Source organism: Maniola jurtina, chromosome 11 (genome assembly GCF_905333055.1).
Source record: "Maniola jurtina chromosome 11, ilManJurt1.1, whole genome shotgun sequence".
NCBI classification, from domain to species: domain Eukaryota; kingdom Metazoa; phylum Arthropoda; class Insecta; order Lepidoptera; family Nymphalidae; genus Maniola; species Maniola jurtina.
In genome coordinates, this window is record NC_060039.1 from 13023664 (window position 1) to 13049466 (window position 25803).

Consider the following 25803-nt stretch of genomic DNA (forward strand, 5'->3'; position numbering starts at 1 on the left):
TGAGCAATCCAGATATAGTACGCGACAGGTTGAAATGGCAATAGGGGAGGGAACGCCTCGTACAGCTGCACACCCCCCGCGCTAACCCGCTGCGGGCGAGCGCGGATGACGTGCGGGTGTGCGGAGTGTCCTCCCGCCTCATACTCCGGTTGCCATCTCAATCTGTCGCGGACTTTAGCTTTTATATAGGTAGGTACCTCATAGATTCATGCCTAGCACCCATCACAAATTCCTTCGACCATAAGACCTTTGTTAGCAACAATTAACTGCCGAAAACCTTTGAACCCATCCAAACCAAAATGTTATTTATCGGCAAAGCTGCAAACCGAAGGCAGGATTGAGAGCGGGAGAGCCGCCGATAATTCCTTTAACAGCGTCAACACAAAGGCGCGCCCTCTGGATTTGCTCTCTACTCCGCTTAATGACGTTTTTGTCCTCCCCTAACCTGCCCAAATCTAATCTTGGATTTTCCCAAAATATCGATTCGTTACAGGCGTGAAGAAGCGGCGGATAGCCTAGTGGTTAATACGTCCTCCTAGTCAGGAGGGCCGGAACACACTCCTATTATATATACCTACACTTATTTTTACGGCTGGCTGAATTCTCAAACTTTTCGGAGTTATGTGCATTTCTCAGACTTGGGCGCGTTTGGAACCCTCGTAGCTTTAGTTTTAAGTTACATAATTATTTATCACCGTTATCATTATCGTACAAATTTAACAATTTCGACCATCAAAAGGAGTAGGTATAATATAATGATTTTGACTTTGACTTTGATTTCAAGCAATTAACTATCACTTGCTTTAACGGTAAAGAAAAACAGTGTAAGGATTGCGTGAGTGTTTCCAAAATGTTCTCAAAGGTGTGTGAAGTTTGCCAATCTGCACTTAGGCAGCGTCGTGGACAATTTATAGCCCTTCTAATTCTCATCCAGAACTTAATTTTTATAAGGCGTCAACAGGCATTGCATGTGCTGTAATTAAAATTCTTCTTAAGAGCATATTTTTAGGGTTCTGTACCTCTAGAGAAAAAAAGAACCCTTAAAGGATCACGTCGTCGTCTGTCTGTCAAGATCCGTCAATAAAATTAAAACCCATCTGGGTATTTCCCGTTGACCTAGAATCATGAAAAGCATGTAGCAATGTCTTATAGCACATGACGTAAAGGGAGAAATCCCAAAACCGTGAATTTGTGGTTAGGTAAATACATCACAAAAAATAGTACTTAAAAGGTTATTAATTCTTGTACGATGGCGAGTCCAAATCGAAGTTGACCAGTTTTTTTTTTTTACTTTTTCCATTTCTACATTTGCATTTTTATACTTACCTAATTGCATTATTCCTTTTTACCAAAATGACCTTACCTATCAACTTTTTTTTAAAATAGCCTTTAACTTTGAAACTGTACAAAAAGCTTTCGGCTTGCAAACAAATTGCATCGTTGTTAAACACACGAGGATATACAACTGGTTACTAAAGTTACATCATAGTCTAAATATTATACCTACTATAATATAATATTATAAATGCGAAAGTGAGTCTGGCTGTCCGTCTGTCGTGTCTATCAAGAAAATCTACAGGGGTCTCGTGGCAGGTAGGTAGGTTTTTTAGCACAAGTAAAGGAAAAAATCCTAAAACCTGTGAATTAGTAGTTACATCAGAAAAAAAAATTAAAATACTAATTAAAATACTCATTAAAAATAATTTTGGCATCACATTAACTTGCAGTGTTCTACATAAAAGTATTAGGTACCTGCGTATAATAATATTCTATTGTACGATGATATGGAACCCTTCGTGTGCCAGTCCGGCTCGCACTTGACCAGTTCTTTTAAAGAAGTTTTACGAGTTTCAGTGGTTTAATGGCTTAATTATTCATGACTAATCTTCTTCACAGCCCATTTTTTTGTCCAATGTTATAACCGATTTTGATGTTTGGTACAGAAAATAGCTTGCATAAAATCAAAATAAATTCATTTATTTAGATTAGATATCATTATAGGTACGCTTTTCGATTGTCGCACTGTGGGATTTGTAACATAATAATGTAAGTGTGTGTTCAAAGAACCCTTATAGAATAAGAGCTCTTTTTTCCCTTTTGAGGTACGGAACCCTAACGAAGGGAAAATGTGGTAAGTACATCAGAACCTCTGTGGTAGGCTGTACATGTAGCACGAGCAGGCACGGATTCGGGGAGGTTGAGCAAAAAGTCCTAAAATTGACTGTCCGAGCCAGCCGCTTAAGTTTTAATTAGCGGTCCGCTCGCGTCCACGCTCTCCACACTGTTGAGACTATGTATCGGGTAGCGAATGTATTACGGATATTCGTGGAATTCGAAAAGAGGCAATCCATACTATGCAATATACAGGGTGTAACCTGGGGCCCTACTACCACCGCTAAAAGTAATAATGTTTCAATGGTATTGTTTGACAATTTCATACAAGTTTTATATGAAAATGTCAAAACAATATTATTAAGACATTACTACTGTAAGCGATGGTAGTAAGGCCCCAGAACGCTAGCAAAAACTTAGCGTTATTATTTTACTACCTTAACACAATCCAATGACAATAACCATTTGCCATGATCTAGTATTTTTCAAACCCGCATTGTATAGCGTGCAAAACTCGGGTCAATGCCCCTCCTACGACGCGTAAGTGACTTCGAGTGGTCCTCGTGTGTCAGTCAGATGTTTTATTTGCAATACATTGTGAACTTTTAAAAAATACAGGATTTTTAATTTCATTTTTCGTGTTTTTTTTTGTGGTATCTTATCAGTAATCATCAGTACTATCATCTGTCTTCGTTTTTGCTAGTGTTCTGGTTACATCCTGTATTTAAATGTGAAAGTGTCCGTGTGTCTGTTACCTTTTCACTGCATATCTGCTGAACCGATTTTGAGAAAATGTATGTAGAGATCGCTTGCATCCCGGAGACAGACGAAGACTACTTTTTATTCCGGAAAATCAAAGTAAACTATGTAGATACATTACGATAAGTCACGTTAGTAATAAATAATATTCAATAGCTTGATGTAAAATAAAATTTTGAACAAAGTCAGTCAGTCAGTCAGCTTTTCCTTTTATACTTATAATATTATAAGTTTCTATTTAATTCGAAAAATCGTAAAGAATTATGTATCACATAAAAGTCTCAAAACCGTCCGACAAAGAACATTTTCCTACTTTAATTACTCAGACTATTTCCTTAATAGGTAAAATCCTCATTCACTGAACCACGTTATGGACGCTTATAAATCAATAATCTATTAACGAAGTTAATCCCCATACCGTATCTGCTTGTTCGTCATATTTTTTCCTTTTCTTGCCTACGGAAGCTTTAATTCTCCTAAACGTTGATCGCACAGTACCGCAAGAGGCGAAAAATCCGCATCACATCACACTAATATTATAAAGGCGAAAGTTTGTATGTGTGTGTGTGTATGTGTGTGTATGTTTGTTACTCCTTCACGCAAAAACCACTGGACGGATTTGGCTGAAATTCGGAATGGAGATAGATAGTATCCTGGATTAGCACATAAGCTACTTTTTATCCCGGAAAACCAAAGAGTTCCCACGGGATTTCGAAAAACCTAAATCCACGCGGACGAAGTCGCGGGCGTCAGCTAGTGTAAAATAATTTCTTAGAATCTACCGACGATACTATGATAGTATCGATATGGATATTTACTCGTGTGGTATCGATACTATGATCGTGCCGACAATTGATTGACAATCGATCGCCGAATCGATTGTCGGCACGATCATAGTATCGATACTATGCTAAAGTTATTTCCGGTGGTTCCGGTCCGATGCTGCTTAGAAGCTGATAAGGTGTATCTATACTAATAAATAAAATTGGAGTGTCTGTCTGTAATTTCGAAATAACTACCTCATATTAAGCTCATAGGGTTATTTGAACGATACCTTAACTGAATCACACGTTTTTAAAATTTTTGTCTGTCTGTCTGTCTGTTTGAAAAGGCTAATCTTCGGAACGGCTGAACCGATTTTGACGGGACTTTCACAGACAAGTAGAGGATTGACCAGGGTGTAACATAGGCTACTTTTTTAACCGACTTCCAAAAAAGGAGTTGTGTTTTTCTACCTATGTACACCGAAATCTCCGATATTTCTGAACCGATTTGCGTATTTTTTTTTTTAATCGATAGAAGAACTTTGCGACATTGTTTCATAAAAAAATTGGATTCCAACTCCTCAATCCTGATGCTGCAGTGGACCTGAACACCAAAACTGATGGGATTTATTTTATCCTGGCAAATCAAAGAGTTCCCACGGGATTTTTAAAAATCTAAATCCACGCGGACGAAGTCGCGGGCATCAGCTATGTGTAATAAAACTGCCATACCCCTTCTAAGTTGGCTTGCTTCCATCTTAGACTGTATCATGACTTAACACCAGGTGAGATCACAGTTAAGGGAATAAACACAACACTTGTAATGGATTAAAAAAAAATCCGTCGAATTGAGAACCTCCTCCTTTTTGAAGTCGGTTAAAAAAGGAATGCATGATCAAAGGCACAGAATCCATATCCATACTAATAGTAGGTATTATAAATGCGAAAGTGTGTCTGTCTATCCGTCTGTCTGTATGTTTGTTTGTCTGTCTATCTGTTTGTTTGTCTATTACTTTATCACACCCAATCCGCTCGATTTCAATGGAATTTAGTCTAGAGATAGCTCGCATCCCGGAGACGAACATTCGCTACTTTTATCCCGAAAAATCAAAGAGTTCAGAAAATAGCTCAAATTATGAAATAAAAAAAAAACTAATGAATTCGCGGGCGTAATCTAATCTAGTAAACGTAGGTAGGTAGCCAAACACAGTTATCAAAACGTAAAATGAATATGTGCGTGACATTTTAATTAATATCCTAAAATCCCAAATAAAACGTTAGAGGCTTGAGCCAGAGTTAAAAATATTCCGCTTGTCAAACGAGCAGTTTTATATTTTGGTCCTTTGTACTGCACTCGTTATTTTTGATACTTGTTTCTGTTAGTTGGCGTGAATGTTTTATACGGTTTTGATTCGCAGTTATGCATTTCTAAAATGAATGAATTTTACTGAAATATTTTACCTATGTAGATACCTGTGACTTTGTCCGCCTGCATTTAGGATTTTGAAATCCTCTGGTTTTTGATTTACCGGACTAAATGCAAAAGATGCAAAGATCTAGCAAAACGTTGTCAAAATTAGTCAAGTCAATAAGTCAATAAGTCAAATCGACCCATCTGGTCGTGAAAATTGAAAAGTAACAATCTGTTACCTTTACTAACAGTCAAATAGATATTTTTGCATTTATAGTATTAGTATGTAAATGTGGATAAAAAAAATAGTTAAATAAATTAAATTGAAACAATTTACTACTCTGTAACATAATTTAAACATTAAAACAGTTGATTTGATTGGGAATCTTAAATGATATACCAGATTATATTATAGGATTAAAATTGAATTAATGTTTTTAGCAAAGATAAGACAGAGAGACAAAATTTATAATTTACAGACGTTAAAAATTACAGAGTCAGTAACAACTTATTTATTAATACTTAGTTTATAAGTTTAGAAACTCAAAATGTACAAGTTTGAAAGCTACGTAAGTTACGGAGAAATATTGCCAATTATTTGGGTTCCATAGTAACTGTAGTATGCAATTCGATTCTAAAAGGTAAAGATGAATGTGATTGAACAATATATTTACTTTAAACTTCTACGTTATTTTCAGATAGTAATAAACAGGTCATTTAGTTGTTACATTTGTTACCATTTGACTAAAACTTGGCTATTAACGTGACACAAGCGGTATAAAACAAGATGGAAACAACTAGTTTGAATGCTCTAAGTCTAAACGTCGGTATAAACTCGCTTTTCACATTAAGACCACAATTAAGCTTAGTTTTGGGTTCTCAGCTTTCTGATTTTAAGTACTTAGGTAATGTATGAGTGTAATTTAAACCCTTATTTGTAAATTCAAAATTCCAATATAGTTTTGCTAAAAGTCAAATTTTCTTAATCTTGCTGAAATATTTCTAATACTACTAAAGTAGTTAAGTACCTATTGATATAAAATTATACAACACTAGGGACCATCCTGGGCTTCGCACGGGGATGGAACAATTCCGTTTTACATGTTTTCGTGTTTTAATACAAAAGTACTTATCTGTATACACAGCGCATGCCACTGAAGTTTTCAGATGGGATGATTTTTTCCGACTTAATTTTAAAATTATGATCATATCGGTAGCTTAATTTGGTAATAATTGTTCAAAAATTATAGCCTAAGTATAATCTTTTTAAATTAACCGTCTTTCTATTAATGAAAACTGTATAAAAGTCTAGTAGTTTCTGAGATTAGCCTGAATAAGCACGACCTCATCGCGGTGGAGGATATTTTTATGATATGTAGCGATTGTCATAGCATTGCCGTGCTTTTATATTAAAAACAACTTCTTAAATCAATATAAAATAAGACATAACCTTATACACCAACTGACAAATTCACCGTAGCCATTTTTTCATTGAATATTATTATATAATCTGCGGGAGATATTACTCTCCATAAATATTATAAAACTTTTGAGAATTAGTAGAATTTGGGCTGATTTTTCAATTGCCAAAATATAGGTAATCTATCTGACGAATAGAGGAGTTTAAAAAATTGCAATACAAAATCTGGCAAAACGTGAAAATTCCTGTTATTAGTGACTGCAAACAAATCAGTCCTTAAAAATATATAATATTCCTACGCATGTAAAACACTATTGTAAACATTGTAGAGCAATTAACATTACAGTTAGAATACGGTTTATACGCCATCGTGTTTATTAAAGAGTAATATACGTACATATATGTATGTACGTGTAGGTACGCAGCGTTTGTTATAAACACATATCACTGTTATCACTTTAAACAAGAATGCCGTAGCGAGCAGCGAGCACTTACCGGCATAGTTTGACTCCCGTGCAGGCTTGTGATGGCTGCTTGCGCTTCCTGGTGTGAACTAAACTTGACGAACGCACAACCTGCAACAAACATACGTATGTGTTAGATTACATCAAATGGGTCAAGACTATGCGGTTGCTTTAGATTTAACCTAGTGTTATGCATCGACTGCAGTGATTAATAAATTATATTGATAAGACGTATACATGGTCTAATTACTAAGCAAGTATGTGAGAAGGCCTTATAAATTTCATATTACATACATTTTGAATGTTAGCAATGAGTGACTTTCTCACGGATTTAGGCCACCTTAGGCACACCTACGGTCAAGCCACGGCGCAACGCGTTTTAGACTCCCATAGTCCATAGTATAACAAGGAAACCTTTCAGTTTGGTCTAGCCCGTCTGTCCGTCTGTCTGCCTGTCTATCTGCCCTGCATCTATCCCTCTGTTTGTCTCAGTTAAAAAAACAACTACAAGAGCACTATATAGTACAACAATTCTAGAAACCTATATTACTGCTAAAAGAAATTTTTAGGGTACTTTTTGAGTATAAAAGGCTGAATATGAGTGAAAACATATTATTTAAATTTGGCCGCTCTGTTGATAACTTCGAAATATTTAAAAAAAGTTAGTATTTTCAAAATGCCAGTGAGGTTTTTCAGGGTACTTTTTGATAAAAGGCTGAATATGAGTGAAAACATATTATTTAAAGGCCGCTCTGTTGATAACTTCGAAATATTTTGTAATTTGCCAGTGAGGTAATTGGTACATAATACATAATATTATGTACCATTATAGTAGGAATAGTGTTGGATATACCTTTAATTATCAATTTGATGAACCTATCCCTTCAACCAAACGAAATTATCGCTAACAACACCTTGGTCTTGAAACTGTCACGTCACATTAATACGATTTGCATACATCTGAATAGGAATTAATTATTTGTCATGTCAATGTAAGGACATAATTTCATTGGTTGTAACCAGGTAACATGGTTATTAGAAATGATTAAGTTAGGTACATGATGACCGTGTCATATCATGATAGAGTGACACGATGACATAATAATATTCTGACATAATAGTATTATGTCATCGTGTCACTATATGGGTGACAACTTGGGTCAAGAGTTAGAAAGATAGCAACTTCTATGCCTAGGTCGTCATGTCATATTTTGTATGCTTGAAGCAGTTTTACATGGCCACTAGAGCAGACGTTGTCAACTGACGTAGTTCACCTGCAGTCGACTGTTTTGTGACCATTTTTGTCACTGACAAAACTACCTTAAATTTATCCCCTTTAGACTGTTCTAAGAAAATTTTCTAACATAAAGAACGAACGTGCCGTTTTAAACATTTGAACAATGATAGGCAAAAAAATTATGAGATGACCGTAGAATTGTTAAATACTAGCCTTCATAGTGTATTTATTCCTAATTCCACAGATTCCGATTGAGTAACGACTTGACGCTTAGGACATATTAAGAACCTTCTAAAATAACTGAGCTGATTTCGTCCGGAATATACAGGGTGTAACCGGAATGCTAGCAAAAAGAAGACATGTGATAGTATACTGATGATTACTGATAAGACAACAAAAAATCACGAAAAATAAAATAAAAATCCTGTATTTTTTATAAGTTCACAATACTATGCAAATAAAACATATGACTGACCCTAGAGGTCAACGACCTTACTCAAATAGGTCACTCGGGTTCAATGCCGCGTCGTAGGCGGGGCATTGACCCGGTTTTGCACGCTATCCATTGCGGGTTTAAAAATACTAAATCACTAAAACTACGAAATAAGGCTTATGGTACTGGATTGTGTTTAGGTAATCTATACATATAATACAATTGTAGAAAAGTGGTGTCTGTACAATGGAAATATATAAAAAAAGTAGCAGGGGTTGTTATTATATCGATGCCGAACCCGAAATTGTAATTAATTATTTTTTTGTCTGTTTGTCTTTTTGTCTGTATGTTTGTGCACGCTAATATCAGAAACGGCTTATTTGATTTAGATACGGTTTTCAGTTTTTCACTAATATATTGTAGTAAGCTTCACTTAACATTTAGTTTTTATTTCATGTCAATCGGCTCATAAATAAAAAAGTTATGTCAATTTGAAGAATCACGGCGAACATTTTTAACGTACAGAGTATTCCACGCGAACGAAGTCGCGGGCACAGCTAGTTTGGTAATAAGCTTAAATTGCTAGCGTTCTGGTTGCACCCTGTATACAAAGGATTACATATAGGATATAATAGGATAGGATATACATATTCCCTGCGTGCTCTCTTAATTATGTTTATATGTAATTCGTCACAACATGTTCTTCGCAGTGGAAACTATCCCTTGAACCGTGCGAGCTGTCTCGACAGGGTGTCGCCTAGTCTTGAAAATGTCACGTCATATTAATGTAATTTGCATACAAGCGAACTGTAAGAGAACGGGAATTAATTGTGACAAAGGTTCTTATGTGTAGGGAAGGATACAGTGTAATGTAATTTATGAGAACTATAGGAGTAGGAACTGTATGTTGCCATTTTTTTTTTAAAACGAATAATCACTTTATTTATTTAAAGTACAAGTGTAAATTAAAAATCTATAACGCCCCCGACAAGTGAAGGTAACTAGAAAAGAGCTGATAACTTTCAAATGACTGAACCGATTTTCTTGGATTATAGCTAAGAACACTCTCGATCAAGCCACTTTTCAAACAAAATAAACTATATTAAAATCGGCTCATTAGTTTAGGACCTACGATGCTACAGACAGATACACAGATACACACGTCAAACTTATAACACCCCTCTTTTTGGGCCGGGGGTTAGTAACAATATTGTTATGCTAGTTAGTTGATGTGATTTTCACTAAGGTTCTTTTCTCTATACAGTGAAAAATCGTGAAAAAATAAAGCGTAAGTACATTTTTTTCATTCTAGGAGAATAATAAGTGTGTGTGTATTACGCTGAGTTATTCGAAGCAAATTCGAAAATTTTAGTGGAGATTAAAATAATAGGTAAGTACTAATTTAATCACGCGACCCCATACAATTCTATAAGTTCAAAATTTGTTTCGAATAACCTCAGGATAAGTAGGTAAGTAAGTTATGATACATCAAAATAAAATACAGAAATGAAAAATATGGAATAATGAACTAAACATTTTTCGATTAAGGTTGAGTTGTACAATATCTCGCATATTGCTTTGAAAAGAGTAAATTCTGAGTTTCTTGACGGCTCTTTTCAGTAGAATCTACTTTCCGAACTGGTAATAATAGTCCTAGCATATAATAAGTAGTACAAGTTATTCTATGTGAAGCATCTAAGATATTTCATATTATTAAAATTGAAACAAGTGTAAATTAAAAATTTATAACACCCCCGACAAGTGAAGGTTACAGTAACTAGAAAAGACCTGATAACTTTCAAACGGCTGAACCGATTTTCTTGGATTACAGCTAAGAACACTCTCGATTAAGCCACCTTTCAAACAAAAAAAAACTAAATTAAATCGGTTCATTAGTTTAGGCGCTACGGTGCCACAGACAGATACACAGACACACAGATACACACGTCAAACTTATAACACCCTTCTATTTGGGTCTGGGGTTAAAAATATAACTAAACCCCTTTTTTATTAAAAAGTGCTATTAAACTTTTTTTAAGGTGCTATAATCGATGGGTAGATAGGTTATATTCATGTAGTTTTCATAAACTGAATGGGTAGAGAATGGGAATTAATTATGACAAAGGTTCTTATGTGTGAGGGTGGCAAGGATCATCCTTACTTTACGCACTGTAATTTGCATGCGTAATTTCATTTGTGTGAACAATGGGGTTAAGTTATCGAGGCAACTATTTCACTATAGTATCATGGGATGGCTGTGTTACTAGGTGTAAATAACAAGTTTCAACATTATATTTCTTATAGTTTCGGAAAAAAATGGTTGTGACATACGGACGGACAGACAGACAGACATGACGAATCTATAAGGGTTCCATTTGGCTTTGGAACCCTAAAAATGTTGTGATTTACTTGGATCAGTACTTAGTTTTAGTTATTTAGATTAGTATAGTAGGTAGATATCAAACAAGTTGCATGGAGTCGTTAGATACAGGTAGCGCAAAACTGCAGTAGGCATAAGTCCCTACAGAGACCTATAGCTGCAGTCCATGATAACAGTTTTACTTCGTTTTAGTATGTTAGCGTAGGCCTAGCACTAAATACTGATAAATACAATTTCGTCTGGTGGGAGGCTTTGGCCGTGGCTAGTTACCACCCTACCGGCAAAGCTGTGCCGCCAAGCGATTTAGCGTTCCGGTACGATGCCGCGTGGAACCGATCAGGGATTTGAAACTTCAATACCCCTTCCATTTTAGACTGCATTATCATTTACCACCAGGTGAGTTCGTAGTCAAGGGCTAACTTGTATCAGAATTTAAAAAAAAAATAAGCACAAGTGGTGAACGTGATCACCTCTGCTGTTCGACGGAATAGCTGCATCAATCATTGGTACATAGTACAATCTCAATTATTGTGATTGGCTGAATTTATGGTACTCTTTCTGCGACGTTAGATTTCGGCCAATAGCGAAAGAGCGATATCCAATCAGTGGTGATTGCGATCGCTACACTGTAGCTGTCACCTTTTGATTTTATTACTTGACACTCTTGCACTAGTTAAAATGTAGAAAGAATGTCATAAATTCAGCCAATTACAACCATTGGAATTATCGTAGGGTTACAATGTCGGCATTTAAAAGTGTATGGTCTGCTGTCCAACTAACACAAAAAGTTGCACAATGGCTTTAGAGCCAATCCGATTATGCCCTGAGCCCTGAGGTGTTAAGACTTAGACAGTAGAGAGTGCTTTGTAGCCTAATGCAGCCGACAGAGACACTTTGGACACACAATAGTGACATCAAGTTGCCTCTAAGGTAGGCAAGGAATGAATAACTCCATATTATTAAAGCTTTTATGTAAGCTATTTTTTTAATCGCGCACTCACTACTATGTCACTCTTTGAGGTTCTTAAGGCACTTTATACCACTGTATAAAGCTGTCCTAATGCCACACTAAAGCTCTCATAAGATCTATTTTTGTGAACGTGTGAGCGGAGAAATGATTATACTAAAATGTACTCTTAAAATACAAAAGAAATACCTACTTTCTTATATACACTTGTGCGGAAATTGCTAACACACACATCAATAACCATTCGTTGCGAAAATATCCAGAAATATACACCGTGAAAAAAAAAATCTTAAACAACACCGCGCTGTGGGATTATCGCTCAATTTTTCCATAATAAGCTGTCAGAGCCCAGTGTGGCCGGGGCCTTATCAATCTTGCTTCCCACAGGTGCGACGAGCGAGACGGACTGCGCAAAAAGATGTGCGATAGAAAGAGATGGAGCACTTGTCCGGGTAATGACGACTGATGGATCCGTCGGTTATGAAGATAGGATTATAGAACCCAAAGTTGGATTTAACAAGTAAATCATCCGATCTTTTTTATATTGGACCAGATAGGTAACATATTGGACTTGTCCGGTGATAATCTTTATGTGTAGCTCGATTTAGATTTGATATCTAGTCAATGCTGGATTCGGATATCAAATCTTAACAGCGGTCTATCCGCCACTCGCTCCATACAAAGTACCTACCTACTTAGTTTGGTTTTCATCATGTTTTCATCAATCAAACTCTATGTAATTTTCTACACACGTTCTAAAAACTAATATCGATGCCTGTGGTTTACTATTTATTAGTGGGAGGCCCCAGGTTCGATTCCCGGCAGGGGTTTAAAATTTTCTAATTTCCGAATTTCTGGCCTGGTCTGGTGGGAGGCTTTGGACGTGGCAATAGTTACCACCCTACCAGCAAAGCCATGCCGCCAAGCGATTTGGCGTTCCAATACGATGCTATATGTAGAAACCAAAGGGGTACCTCTGGATTTGATAAATCAGCCGTACCCCTTTCAGGTTAGCCCGCTTTCATCTTAGACTGCATCATCACTTACCACCAGGTGAGATTGCAGTCAAGGACTAACTTGTATCTGAATAAAAAAAAATTGTTCCTGGAACGTATCCAAACATTGAGGTTTATTGGTTAGTATTCAAATGCGCGCCAAACTACATTTAACCCATCTTAAGAGGTGCCTGCTAGGGTAACCTTAAGCCTATTTAATTTATTCTCGAGCTAGGACGACTTACTGGACCTCGTCATCCGGTCGCCCAAAAGGAAAACGGCATAAAATCCAACAGAACTAAATGAACCGTGTCCTCGGACTCGTAACGAATGAAACCAATCAGGCATAATTCCTTTGAAGATTCCCCACAAAAGATAAAAGTCGCAATCTCTTTTGCTACACTTTTTATGTCCCCGCAAGAATCCACTAAAGCTGATTCAATAAGAACTCACTCATTTACTTACCCATTTGGAAGTTAATAACTTTGAGAACTTTCTGTACTGTCACTGTTGGAAGCCTTATTTAAATAGTTGGTTGATTAAAAATCAAAAATCTTTTTACTTTTCGTATTATAATCTTCCACTTTTAATATGGGTACCTTCAAGTCACGAGTGAATAGGTAACTTCTAGGCAAGCTCTATCTTAGCCGCTAGTCTAGTCTATAAATTAAAAAAAATCTTTTCAAAAATCCTTATTGGATGCCAACGTCATAATAGCCTGCCAAATAGCCCGATCCGTCCAGTAGTTTGAGCTGTGTGTTAGATCAGTCAGTCAGTCAGCTTTTCCTTTTATAAGCCCTAATTCGCACGAGCGTTAAAAAAGCGTTGCGTTAAAACCCGGCGTTGCGCTGAAAATACAAAGTGCGCGTTAAAGCGTTGACATGTGAACAGATACTTGGGGATGCATTTGTTCTATTTGAACGCTTTTAACGTTAAAAAAACTCTCGTAAGAATGAGGCCTTAATATATGTATTTAGACTGATTCGATTCCTAGACTAGGTACATAACAAGACCGAGTACCTAAGTAATAACGAACAAGATCGTCAAATTGTCTGTGAATCTTACCTTCGCTCCGACATTCCTAATTTCTACAGATAAAATATTATTACCCAAGTTCGGTGCACATAAAAATTTGCCGTACGAGCTAGAAACTTGGACGAAACTAATAATGACGGAAGCTATTTAACGTTTGACAATTGGTACTTGCTACCCGAGCGACGACTAGGCGCCACCTTCATGGGGGTCTGATTCCTCGGAAAGGTATTGTATATTTACCTAGTTCGCTATTATTGCCATAATATTAAAACCGGCCAAGTGCGTGTCAGACTCGCGCACTGAGGGTTCCGGACTCGGGTACTTTTTCCGACATTTTGCACGATAAATCAAAAACTATCATGCATAAAAATAAATACAAATCTGTTTAAGAATATACAGGTAAAGCCCTTTCATAATATGATACCCCACTTGGTATAGTTATCTTGCTTTGTTTGAAACACATTTTAATTTTTTTTTATGATGTAACCACAAATTCACGGTTTTCGGATTTATTCCTTTACTTGTGCTATAAGATGTACCTACCTGCCTTTCATGATTCTAGGTCGACGGGAATTACCTTCCCTATAGGTTTTCTCGACAGACAGACAGACAAACAGACAGGTTAAGGTTTAATTTCCTGTTCCTATAATTTAGTTTTTTTAGGGTTCCGTACCTCAAAAGGAAAAACGGAACCCTAAAAAACTAAATTAAAATCGGTTCATTAGTTTAGGAGCTACGATGCCACAGACATATACACAGATACACAGATTCTCTTTTTGGGTTGGGGGTTAAAAACCTAATGCTTGTACAACACTAGAGTGGGATTACGGCCGTAATTCGAATCTTATATTTTTCAGACTTCGTTACTACTTAGGTACTTCGATCCTAATATAGACAGCTCTCTTAAAGAAATTCAGAAATTCCTATTTTTAACCCCCGACCCAAAAAGAGGGGTGTTATAAGTTTGACGTGTGTATCTGTGTGTCTGTGTATCTGTGTATCTGTGTATCTGTCTGTGGCATCGTAGCGCCTAAACGAATGAACCGATTTTAATTTACTTTTTTTTGTTTGAAAGGTGGCTTGATCGAGATTGTTCTTAGCTATAATCCAAAAAAATTGGTTCAGCCGTTTAAAAGTTATCAGCTATTTTCTAGTATTCTTGTAGAAAAGAAGGTTAGATAACCCTTAGGTTCATAATATTCAAGTGTCAATTGACAAATGTCAAGCTGTCAAGATGGACGTTGCCCAGATATACATAATTATTTATTTGAAAATGATTTGTCGGGGGTGTTGAAAATTTTAATTTATACTTGTGTATCTTTACATCTACATAACATATTGAAACTAGTTTTCACATTCTATAATTTTTATTGCACAGGTAGGTAGGTATATGAGCCATTTATAAAATATCACAGTGGAACATGGTGAAATATTTTTATTCCCGCGTCTGGTTTTTATTACATAGGGATGCTTTGAGCATCTGTATTCGTGAAATATAGCTAACGTATCCGAATATTATTATTTTCACTAAGTCAGGTGCGATTTATTCCTTTTTAATATTACTACCAAATTGTGTTCACGTTTTTATTTTCAAGTTATACTTAGTATTTTCCCTGAATATTATGATACCAGGATTTATTAAAAGACAAAGTTTAAGATAAATATATGTAGGGTGTATGAACCAATATTGTAGGCTTTGATACAAAATACGCATCGAATTTATCTTCGTCCACGTGGATTTAGGTTTTAAGAATACCGTGCAAATTCTTTGATTTTTCGGAACAGGTATCACATAGGTACGTCACTTTCTACATACAAATCTCTGTTGTGGCGTGATTGAAGCACAAATCAATAAACCAAGAAACATACACACTTTCGCATAATATTATAATACTTACCTATGTAGTGATGGGTAGCGATTGTGGGCTTTGATGCAAGATAAGACTGTGCTTCCCTGTCCATTTTTTCTTTCTTTTTCTCTTTATTGTTACAACTTACTGGTACAAATAAAAATACCCATCGAATTACGGACCTCTTCTTTTTATTTAAGGTCTTTTAAAAATAACTCAAATAAGTAGATCACAACTTGCTCCGAATTGTTTTTTAGGAGTTACAGGTTTTTTTTAACTCTCAACTGGGAAATCTTTGATATTCCGGGATAAAATCTAGAAAGGACGCTATCGTCCAGTTTGGTTTAGCGGAACAGATATGGATTATAAAAAATATCTACAGTATATTTCAAAAGTTCTTTTCCGACGATAAGTTTTATAAGTACGATGGTAAACTATGCCTATATCCTACATTATAGGTAACACTGGCACGCAGTGGGTACTAGGGGTGCGTGCGCTGCAGGTATCCTGGCAAGCGGCCAGGGATCTGTTTTCCACCGAACTTGCAGATGAGTTTTTATCGCCCGAAAGGCCTTTATCGTCGACCGATACCGCCCGAAATGTTTGCGCGTCGCCGCCGAACAAATATTCGATGGTTTTATGTATCGGAAACATTATATTTTTAAAAGTTTGGCACTCGACCGCTCTCGACTCAAAGCTCGGCGTCAGATATAAAATAGTTTATTGCTTAATGGCGACTTTATCTAAAGACGTTATTATTCGCCGTCACGTACTCTTGCGACTGTTAAATTGTTTTTCTCATTTTTCAAGAGGAAACTTTTGTGTTTCGAGTGGAAATTTCGGTGAAATATAGTTAAGTATCCATAAAAAAAACCGGTCAAGTGCGAGTTGGGTTTCCATACCATCGTACAAGATTTAACGGTAGTTTTTGTTAAATTTGCATGGCGGTCATTGCTAAAATTTTATTATTTGTTATTATAGCACTAATACGAATAGATACACACTGTGAAAATTTCAATTCTCTACATATTTACGGTTCATAAGATACATGGCCATGGGTGCTTCAACAAGCGCCTGCATGATATGTGTCTTGTTGATAGTGGTGTGTGTCTGCGTGGACTGGCGGAGGAGGACCTTCACCATGTCTTGTGGGAGTGTGCGGTATACGAGGACCTCCGGCGCGCCCTGCTGGACGGGATCGTTCGTGAGGAGGAGGGTCCGGTCTACTACCAGGACCTCGTTGCAACGGCAGAAAACTTCGGAAAGCTACGGGAGTTCGCGCACCAATGGCACAAGAGGCGGAACAGCTCGGAGCCGTGATCAAGGACCAGCGCTTAAGGAGAGGAACGGATCCGGACCGCGTGGCACGCGGGGATCTGCGTGATAGTGTTCGTCTGCCCCAGAAAGGGGAGAAAGACCAAAGGGACAAGGAGGAGATAAATAATTTGTAGGGAGTCAAGAATGCGCCCCTGGGAAACACGCCCAGAGCAAGTACCGGGGGGCTCTCCCGCGATTCGGCCCATATAACCGAGAAGTTGGTGGGGCCATGGGTGGTTGGAGGGTTCATAAGATACAGTTCACTGACAGGCAGCAGGACAGACGGATGGACAGCGGAGGCTTCTTAGTAGCTCCCATTGGCACCCTTCGGGTATACGGAACTCTAAAATTGAAGTTAGTAGATATTTAATTTTAAGGTAGCCTTAGCGGTACAGCGACGCGCGACGCCGATACGTGATAAATGGTAACCACTTAACATCGTGGTACGTGGTAATCACTTATCATCAGGTGACCCGCCAGTTCATTTGTTCGGAATTTTTATAATCGGGCTACCTATATAGTCAATTTCCCTTTGGCAAAGAACCCGTTAGCCCAAAGACCCCGTGTTGTCAATACTTGTTCCGATAACGCGTAAAGAAACAGGGGCACACAAAAAACAAAGAGACCTTTGATGAATTACGTTGTCGTCCCAGTAAATATTTGAGGAAGACTTGTGTTCCATTTAACCTAAGCACTCAGCTCTTAACATTGACAAATACATGAAGACAGGTGAAAAAGTTGACGCAAAAAGTGATGCAATTCTTCGCATCATGACTCCTTGTCATTTCATCAGAGTATTGTTCTAACTACTTACAGTTGGGGAACTTTTTCAAAAAAACATTTTTGTTTTATCTAACTGGTTGGCAAGAATTAAATTTTAAATACTAAGTCGTGTCTACCTACAAGCTTCATGAATAAAAGTAATAAATATCATACTTTACTCTGTGCCAATAAAAATAATTTTTGAAGCATAAAAGTAGGTTCCCAAATCTCGCCGCTCCAGCTTCAATATGATTGAATTATATCAGCAAACATCTTCACAAATTATCCACGGATAGACCGCAAAATTCTCATCGAATATACTTTTTCCTGGCGAGCGACGAAGGCGGAATTATTTGCGTATGGAATAGGTATTCCTCGAGTTACTAAACTCGCATCAAAATGTAGATGAGAGGGAATTACATAGTCATGACATTTTTGTACGTGTCTCGGAATACATATAATGGTAGATATATTTTGTGATTACGGCGTGTTTTATTCCAGCTTTTCAATGAAAACGGTTTTTTAGTAATGTAAAATTTTCATACAAGAAGTTTTATCTCAATATTTTGATGTATTGAATAGGCGTCACTTTATGAACGTCTAGTAAAAAGCAATGATATACAAGGAACAACAAGGTTCATCAAGAAACAGTTAAAAATTATTTTGCTATAATCCGCCAACAGATAAAATCTGTATAGTCAAACATGCAGTTACAAAATAAAAGGATTATAGCAAAATAATTTTTAACTGTTTCTTGCTAAACATGACCGCCTGATTCTATCCAACAAGGTTCATGTTTGGTACAACGTGCAGTATATCCTGGTAGCTTAAGATTTAAGATTACCTAATTAAATATTATCGCCCCAATTAACTGAGTGAACCTAGTTCCAAGAATTTAATCCACTTCCTTAACCACTGAGCCATTAGACGAGGACTTGTATTCAAGCGCAAGGATTGAAGATGAAAAAAAAAACATAATGTTGCCAACCCTCTTGTCACAGATTAAAAAAACATAATATTACCATCTTTTTTTTTTAAGAGTATTCGTTCTTAAACCAACATAAGACAAGGGCCTATAAGAACATGTCGTCCCTAGGGAGATTTTTGCGTAATAGATTTCGTGTTTAAGGGATCCCGCTTACATTATTTTGCTGAATAAGAAATGCCGTGATGTATTTTTGATCGCAAGCTTGCGTAAAAATTCACTGTGGGTCTCTGTGCAAATACTTTTAAAAGTGATCGTATACCACGAGAATACTTTATACTTAGTACCTTCCATGTACAGAATAATCACTCCGCAAAGACTTTTAGATAAATAGCGACGCTTGTTACGACACTTTAAGGTGTATAGCGCCGCAGCTTAATATTTAATGAATACCTCTCTTTCTTTTGCGTTACTTTTATATCCTATCTCTCTTTCTTATAACAACGCGAGTGCCGAAACGAAACGCAAGGGGCATAACCAATTACTTTCAGTTTACTGAAAAAATCGTGTGACGTCAGAAATAGATTAAGGTCTTTTTGAAGAAGTCGTCAAAATAGTGCTATTTTGACAAGTCCTCCAAAGTCCGTTCCCAGGATCCAAGCTCTCTTTGTACCCAATTTTATCAAAATCGGTGGACCGTGAAAAGGCAGCGGACAGACAGACACAATTTCGCATTTATAATATTAGTAGGTATGGATTACGTACCCAGTACACGTATTTCATTAAATTCTGCTTTTACTAGTTAATACTAAACCCTTATTGGATAGGCTACAGCTTTTTTATCAGCAGGTAACATTTAGGTACTTACAGGAACATTTTTTCACATCAACACTAAGAGAACTTTTCTCGTCGTACCAACTTTACATACAAGAGGAACGTACATAAAAGGTGTTCTAGTTGGAAATTCAATAATGTTACAAGCCTGAACCCCATCCTTCATTTTAAACTTCCCGCAAAGTTCCCCAGTTCTCTCGAATGTGTAAACAAAATCTATGCGCACTGGCGCGGGATGAACGATCTTTAATTTTACTGTTTGCTTCTGCCTTCACAATTGCTTTATACGAATTTCGAATTCGTAACGAAGCTTTGACTTTGTGCCTGTCTATATAAATTGTAGATATGACTGTGTGCCGTGCGTCGCAGTATTTGTAGTTACGTTACGTATATACGGGCGTGTCAATTTATTTCTGAAAAGTGAGAGATGCGTGCCCGGGATCAAACCCCCTATCTCCCTAATAAAACACGTCTTAACCACTAGGCTATTCATTGATTTTACTTAATATTAATGATTAGCTGATGCCCGCGACTTCGCCCACGTAGAATTTAGATTTCCAAAACCCGTGGGAACTCTTCGGGGTAAAAACCAGCTTATGTCATTTTCCAGGTTTTCAACCATATTTATGTAAAAAAATCAGGCCAATCCGTTGCTCTATTGTGGCATGATTGAAGGCCAAACCAACAAACAAAGACACTTTTGCATTTATAACATGGGTAGTGATAACTTGGTATTATAATATTAGTATTATATAGAGGATGATAGCATTTTTCTGTACTTATACAAAATTAAACAGAAGCACCTATATAGCTCTAAGTACGAACTCTCACAAATCTTAAGATCTCTCTAAATACGTCGAAATTTCGTCCCTAAATACGTAATACCGGCATCGCTTACGGCCCTTGGAGCGCAATTAACGTTATACGGGAATATTAGCTTATCAATTAGAGTCTTTAAGTGTCTTAAAATATCTTGTTACACCCGATTCTTTCCCTTTAGGATCGCGTAAGGAGATAGTTAATTAAATACGTAGTCGGGAGATTTACAAGTGGGGTTGCTTAGGGCGAGCGTAAGCTGCTACGATAAAGTATTATGTTCACTGTTTCATACTATCCTGCTAATTTATTGATAAATAATAATAACCACTCAATGGATTAGGTACGAGTATTTCCTAACAGGGCACGTACCTCTTCTTTTCGGAGTGCGTATTTTAAGTAATTAAATATCACTTGCTTTAACGGTAAAAAAAACACATCGTGATGAACCTGTCTGAGGATCACCCCATAATATTCTAAATGGCGCTGCTGCAAATCTGCTGATCCGCACTGAACCAGCGTGGCAGATTATGGCTTACCTTCTCATTCTGGAAAGAGTTCTGTTCTCAGTAGTGAGCTGGTGATGAGTGATGATGATTCTTTTTCGTTTTTTCTTTCTTTTTTGATTCGGAAGGCGAGTATCAGATATACAGACCTAATGAATCAAAAAGTAATTCTTTAAAATTCACTGTTCAAAGCTTAATAAAAGTCAAAAATGTACCTAACACGGGCCTACTAAAAATACCTGTCCCAACTAACTTAGTCTTCTGGTTCTCCGTCATACTTTCAAGTGGCAAAAATTGGGCAATATTTCAAAGCGCGGGTGATAAGGGCGTGAGCAAAGTTGGGTGTTTCATTGGAGTTCTTATCAGTTGCCGACTTGTACAGTGGGGAATGTGAATAGACTCCCGATTGCCAATCGGAATACGGTTTTAGAGTTAGTACTGTAAACTTCCGTTAGGGAATTCCAACTTTTATAGGTTTTATGTAATAAAACATACATTGGTAAGGAGGTGCATGAAAACTTGTTTTTGTTGAAATAACAAATTTGTATCTAATACTTAGGTATTTTTGCTTTTACGGCGAAGGAAAACATCGTGACAAAACCTGCATGCATGAAAGTTCGTCATAATGTTCTCAAAGGTATGTAGTCTAGTATTCTGCACTTTGCCAACATGGTGGACTATCACACTAATATTATAAAGGCGAAATTTTGTATGTGTGTGTGTGTGTGTATGTGTGTGTGTATGTTTGTTACTCCTTCACGCAAAAACCACTGAACGGTTTCGGCTGAAATTTGGAATGGAGATAGATAATATCCTGCATTAGCACATAGGCTACTTTTTATTTCGGAAAATCAAAGAGTTCCCACGGGATTTCGAAAAACCTAAATCCACGCGGATGAAGTCGCGGGCGTCAGCTAGTACTTTATAAGAGGAGACCCATATTAAGTAGTGGAGATGATGATGATGATGAATATTTTGAAATTGCTAAAAGTTGGCCGCGAGAATACATAACACATCTAACCTAGTGAGTAAATATCTAGATAATACTCAGCAGTTGTAGAGATACACCTACGGTTCAACATTACTTCAACATGGCGTCACACCAGAGCTCTAATTCGTTACACGGTTCACCCAGCAAACGAATTCAACCGAACATCAACGATACCCGAGATACGTGTAAAGTTGTTATCTTATTTCGCACACGCAGCTAACGATATTCCGTATTTATGGACGAGATATTGCAGTTAGACTAACTTGTAACTGCCAGGTAACTGCAGTAAATCCACTGTTATCTCTACATGATTTTAGATTTGCGTGAGCTCTCAAAATATGTCAATTTACATAAGGTTACATATGGATTTATACGACAACTATCCGATGCCCGCGACTTCGCCTGCGTGGATTTAAGTACTCTTTGATTTTCCGGGATAAAAAGTAGCCTATGTGCTAATCCACGATATTATCTATCTCCATTCCCAAATCCGTCCAGTAGTTTTTGCGTGAAGGAGTAACAAACATACACACACACACACACACACACGCACACACACAAACTTTCGCCTTTATAATATTAGTGTGATCTGATGTACCTGTAACAGAAGATTTCCTAGCGCATCCGCAGTGCTTTCCGTATAGTATAAACATAGTTTGGTTCTCATTTGAACACTAACCCATCAACTCAATAAAGTATAGACAAAGACACTGCACTCCTTAATATCGAATTAAAAAAAATGGTCAAGCGCGAGTCGGATTTTCAAAGAGACCTATGTCCAGCAGTGGACTTCTATCGGTTAATAATGATGATCATGATGATGATAGCGGCAATAGAAATACACACTCTGTGAAAATTTCAGCTCCAGCTATTGTAGTTGATACTCCCAGCTGCAGACAGACAGATGGACAGACGGATGGAGAGTGGAGGTTTAGTAATAGGGTCCCGTAGGGTATTAAATCACCATAATTAAAGTAGCAACAGAACTTGTGAACTAATTAAGCATTTTGAGGACGCGTCCGTGGAAGCGACAAGCGCAGTTCCATCAATTCAAGCCCGCAAACACCTGATGAAAGAAAGTTCCCTCCATTGTTTCATTTTCAATGCTGTTATGTGAGGGGAACAAAGACGCGGGAACTTCTCCCGGCCCTTTGTCCCGGGGAGTCCCGGCTAATAAGCGGCAATGGAACGGTTAGTGCGACAAGCAACTAGAAAAGGCCAGTGGATCCGTAAAAGCGAACGGGTAAAATAATTACAAGCACTCTTTACCTGTAACAGCGCTTAGTATCTCTAGTAACTATACTATACCTTTACCTTTACTCGTCTATCTTTGATCTATACTTATGCTTAAATCTTGTCCTGACTACTGACTGACTGACTGACTGACTGACAGACTGACTGACTGAATGGTTTATCAACGCACAGCCTAAGCCGCTATGTTTAGAAATTAGAATTTTACAATAGGTTACTTTGACGTATAGGCGTTCAGTTTTAGAAGAGGTAGGTAAAAGTTTGTATAGACGTCATTTTTCAAGATATATGTATTAAAACTTACTACGTACGTACTTTTTTGTTTAATTAAGAAATAATTTACTCCAAAAATAAGACTTTGTCAAATTTTGTTTATTGGAAACTTTCCGTAGTACGAGTATATTCTATAATATAACTCAATTAGGTACATAGTCACATAAATAAGGAAAGTTCTATTATGTAGCCTACGGTCTGTCTACAAACTTTGAGGCTACGATGATAGAGGTCGAACGGTCGTCGAAAGGTGTCACTCTCAATGAAAAAAAATGTGGTTCTATCAAATTAATCGTTCCACGGGTTACAAACAACACAAACGCTCGCTCGGATCGCGGGACGCCTGCCAATGAAGTGTAATGAGTTGTGAGTGACATCCCCTTTATCTTGGACCGACAACGTAAAACATTTACAGCAGAAAGACTATGGTTTTTTTCTAAAAGGTAAGGGTTTTTATTAAATGTATACAACCATCGTCATCAACATCAACCGATAGACGTCTACTGCTACGTATAGGTTCCTTGTAGGGACTTCCACACGCCACAGTCTTCAATCCCGGAAAATCTGCATCAAATTATTACAATCGCAATTGTTCTGATTGGTTGAATTCTCGTTGCAACGATGCGTTTTAGCCAATGGTGAGCGAGTGTCGGCCAATCAGATATGATTGCGATCGTCACACTGTAGTTGCATTTTACCGTAACCTAGGGGCTGGTCCTCATCATTCCAGCCTCTCTCAAGTCTGAAAGAGGCGTTACCATTCCCGACATCCATATTATAAGAGTTTATACGAAAAGCCCTCTGATATAACCGTAATAAAATAAAAAAGTTGGTCGGAAATATACGTGGATCACTTAAAGACCTAGTCTATCAAGCTATCTGGTTTCAGAGGCCTTGCGTGACCGACGGTCGTGGGCGTTATCACTATTGCGCCTCGGCGTCTTACAGTCAGTCCACCTATCAACACGACAACTCCATAATTACTCCAGGCGATAAACATCCTTGTTAATACTGAGTTATAGCCGTTTTTCCCTCACGCACAATTACTTTCGCACTATCAAAGTAGTGGTATACATTTGTAGACCAAACGAGCAATAACGTGTTTAATTCCGATGTGATAAGATTGATTTTCGTGTGGTTGGAATAAATGATACAAACGCGTTGAAATAGTAACACCTTTATCTTGTATCGGCAATTACGTTCTGTTCCGTGGATTGAGTTTTCAAGACATCAGCAATTCACATTAGGTTAATGTTGTAATGATAACGGTGAAATGTGCGTTTGGTACCTGATATAGTATACTTTATTAAATGAGACATCAATTTTTGTAGGTAATAGAAGATTGTTTGTATTATATATTGACAAGTAGGTACTAATGTACTACACTATCTACAGAATTTTACTTCTATCTTTGTATAATAATATATTACGCTCAAAGATCGAAAACGCTCTAGAGTAATCAATAATCGTGACTATGTCATAAGATTCTGTTTACTAAACACTAGATGATGCCCACGGCTTTACAGTAAAGGTTTTTAAAAGTCCCGTGGAAACTCTTTGATTTTCCGGGTTAAATGTAGCTTTTGCCCATCTCCGGGATGCAAGCTATTTCTGTACCAAATTTAATCAAAAACTCTTTGATTTTCCGAGGCAATAAGTAGCCTGTGTCCGTTCCCAGATGCAAGCTTTTAGTCTAAATCGGTTTCATGGATAGGCCGTGAAAAACAAGCAGGCAGACAGACAGACAGGCACACAGACTTTTGGATATGGATAAGCGACTAGTGGAATCTCACGGTAATATTTATCATACTGTATATATGCAATATTTAAGGTAGCTAGGTGCTACGAGATGCTACGCCGGTCGTAGGTACACGTAGCGTCGTATCGTGTCGCTCGGTTGAGCCGCTCATTATTTTTCCGGTCGTCAGCTCACTCATCGAGAGGACTGCGAAATGCGGACCTCGTACACTGCCTACGACTTACAATAAAACTCAAAAAAAAATCAAAAACTCAAAATCATTAATTCAAAGTAGGTATCTATTGTTGGTACCTTTTGATGGGCAGAATTGTAAGATTTGTAAAAAGATATAGCGGTGATAATTAACTACGTTAACTTGAAACTAAAGCTACGAGGGTTCCAAACGTGCTCAGGTCTGAGAAGAGCCCACAACAAACTCAGCCGGGTATTTTTTTTACTATCACCACCATAAATTACAAATACACAAATCACAAACGAAAAAAAAAACAAGCCTATGTAGCAAATTTAAGTACCAACCTAGAACAGTGTTCGAACGTCATTTC

The 25803-nt window shown here is 37.3% G+C and overlaps 1 protein-coding gene and 1 long non-coding RNA gene across 8 annotated transcripts in view; both read right to left on the reverse strand.

Annotated features, from left to right (window-relative positions):
- Positions 1–25803, reverse strand: part of LOC123869656 (CUGBP Elav-like family member 4) — an 895280-nt gene that overhangs the window by 64108 nt on the left and 805369 nt on the right. For all 7 annotated transcript variants that reach the window (XM_045912648.1, XM_045912647.1, XM_045912646.1 and 4 more), the window contains one exon: positions 6962–7041. In XM_045912648.1, the coding sequence (XP_045768604.1) occupies positions 6962–7041 (80 nt within the window). The remainder of the gene's footprint in view (positions 1–6961; positions 7042–25803) is intronic.
- Positions 13558–25677, reverse strand: LOC123869666. Its single transcript, XR_006796940.1, has 3 exons — positions 25553–25677; positions 18081–18086; positions 13558–13569 (listed from the first exon to the last, which is right to left on the reverse strand). It is a non-coding gene; the product is annotated as an uncharacterized LOC123869666 (long non-coding RNA).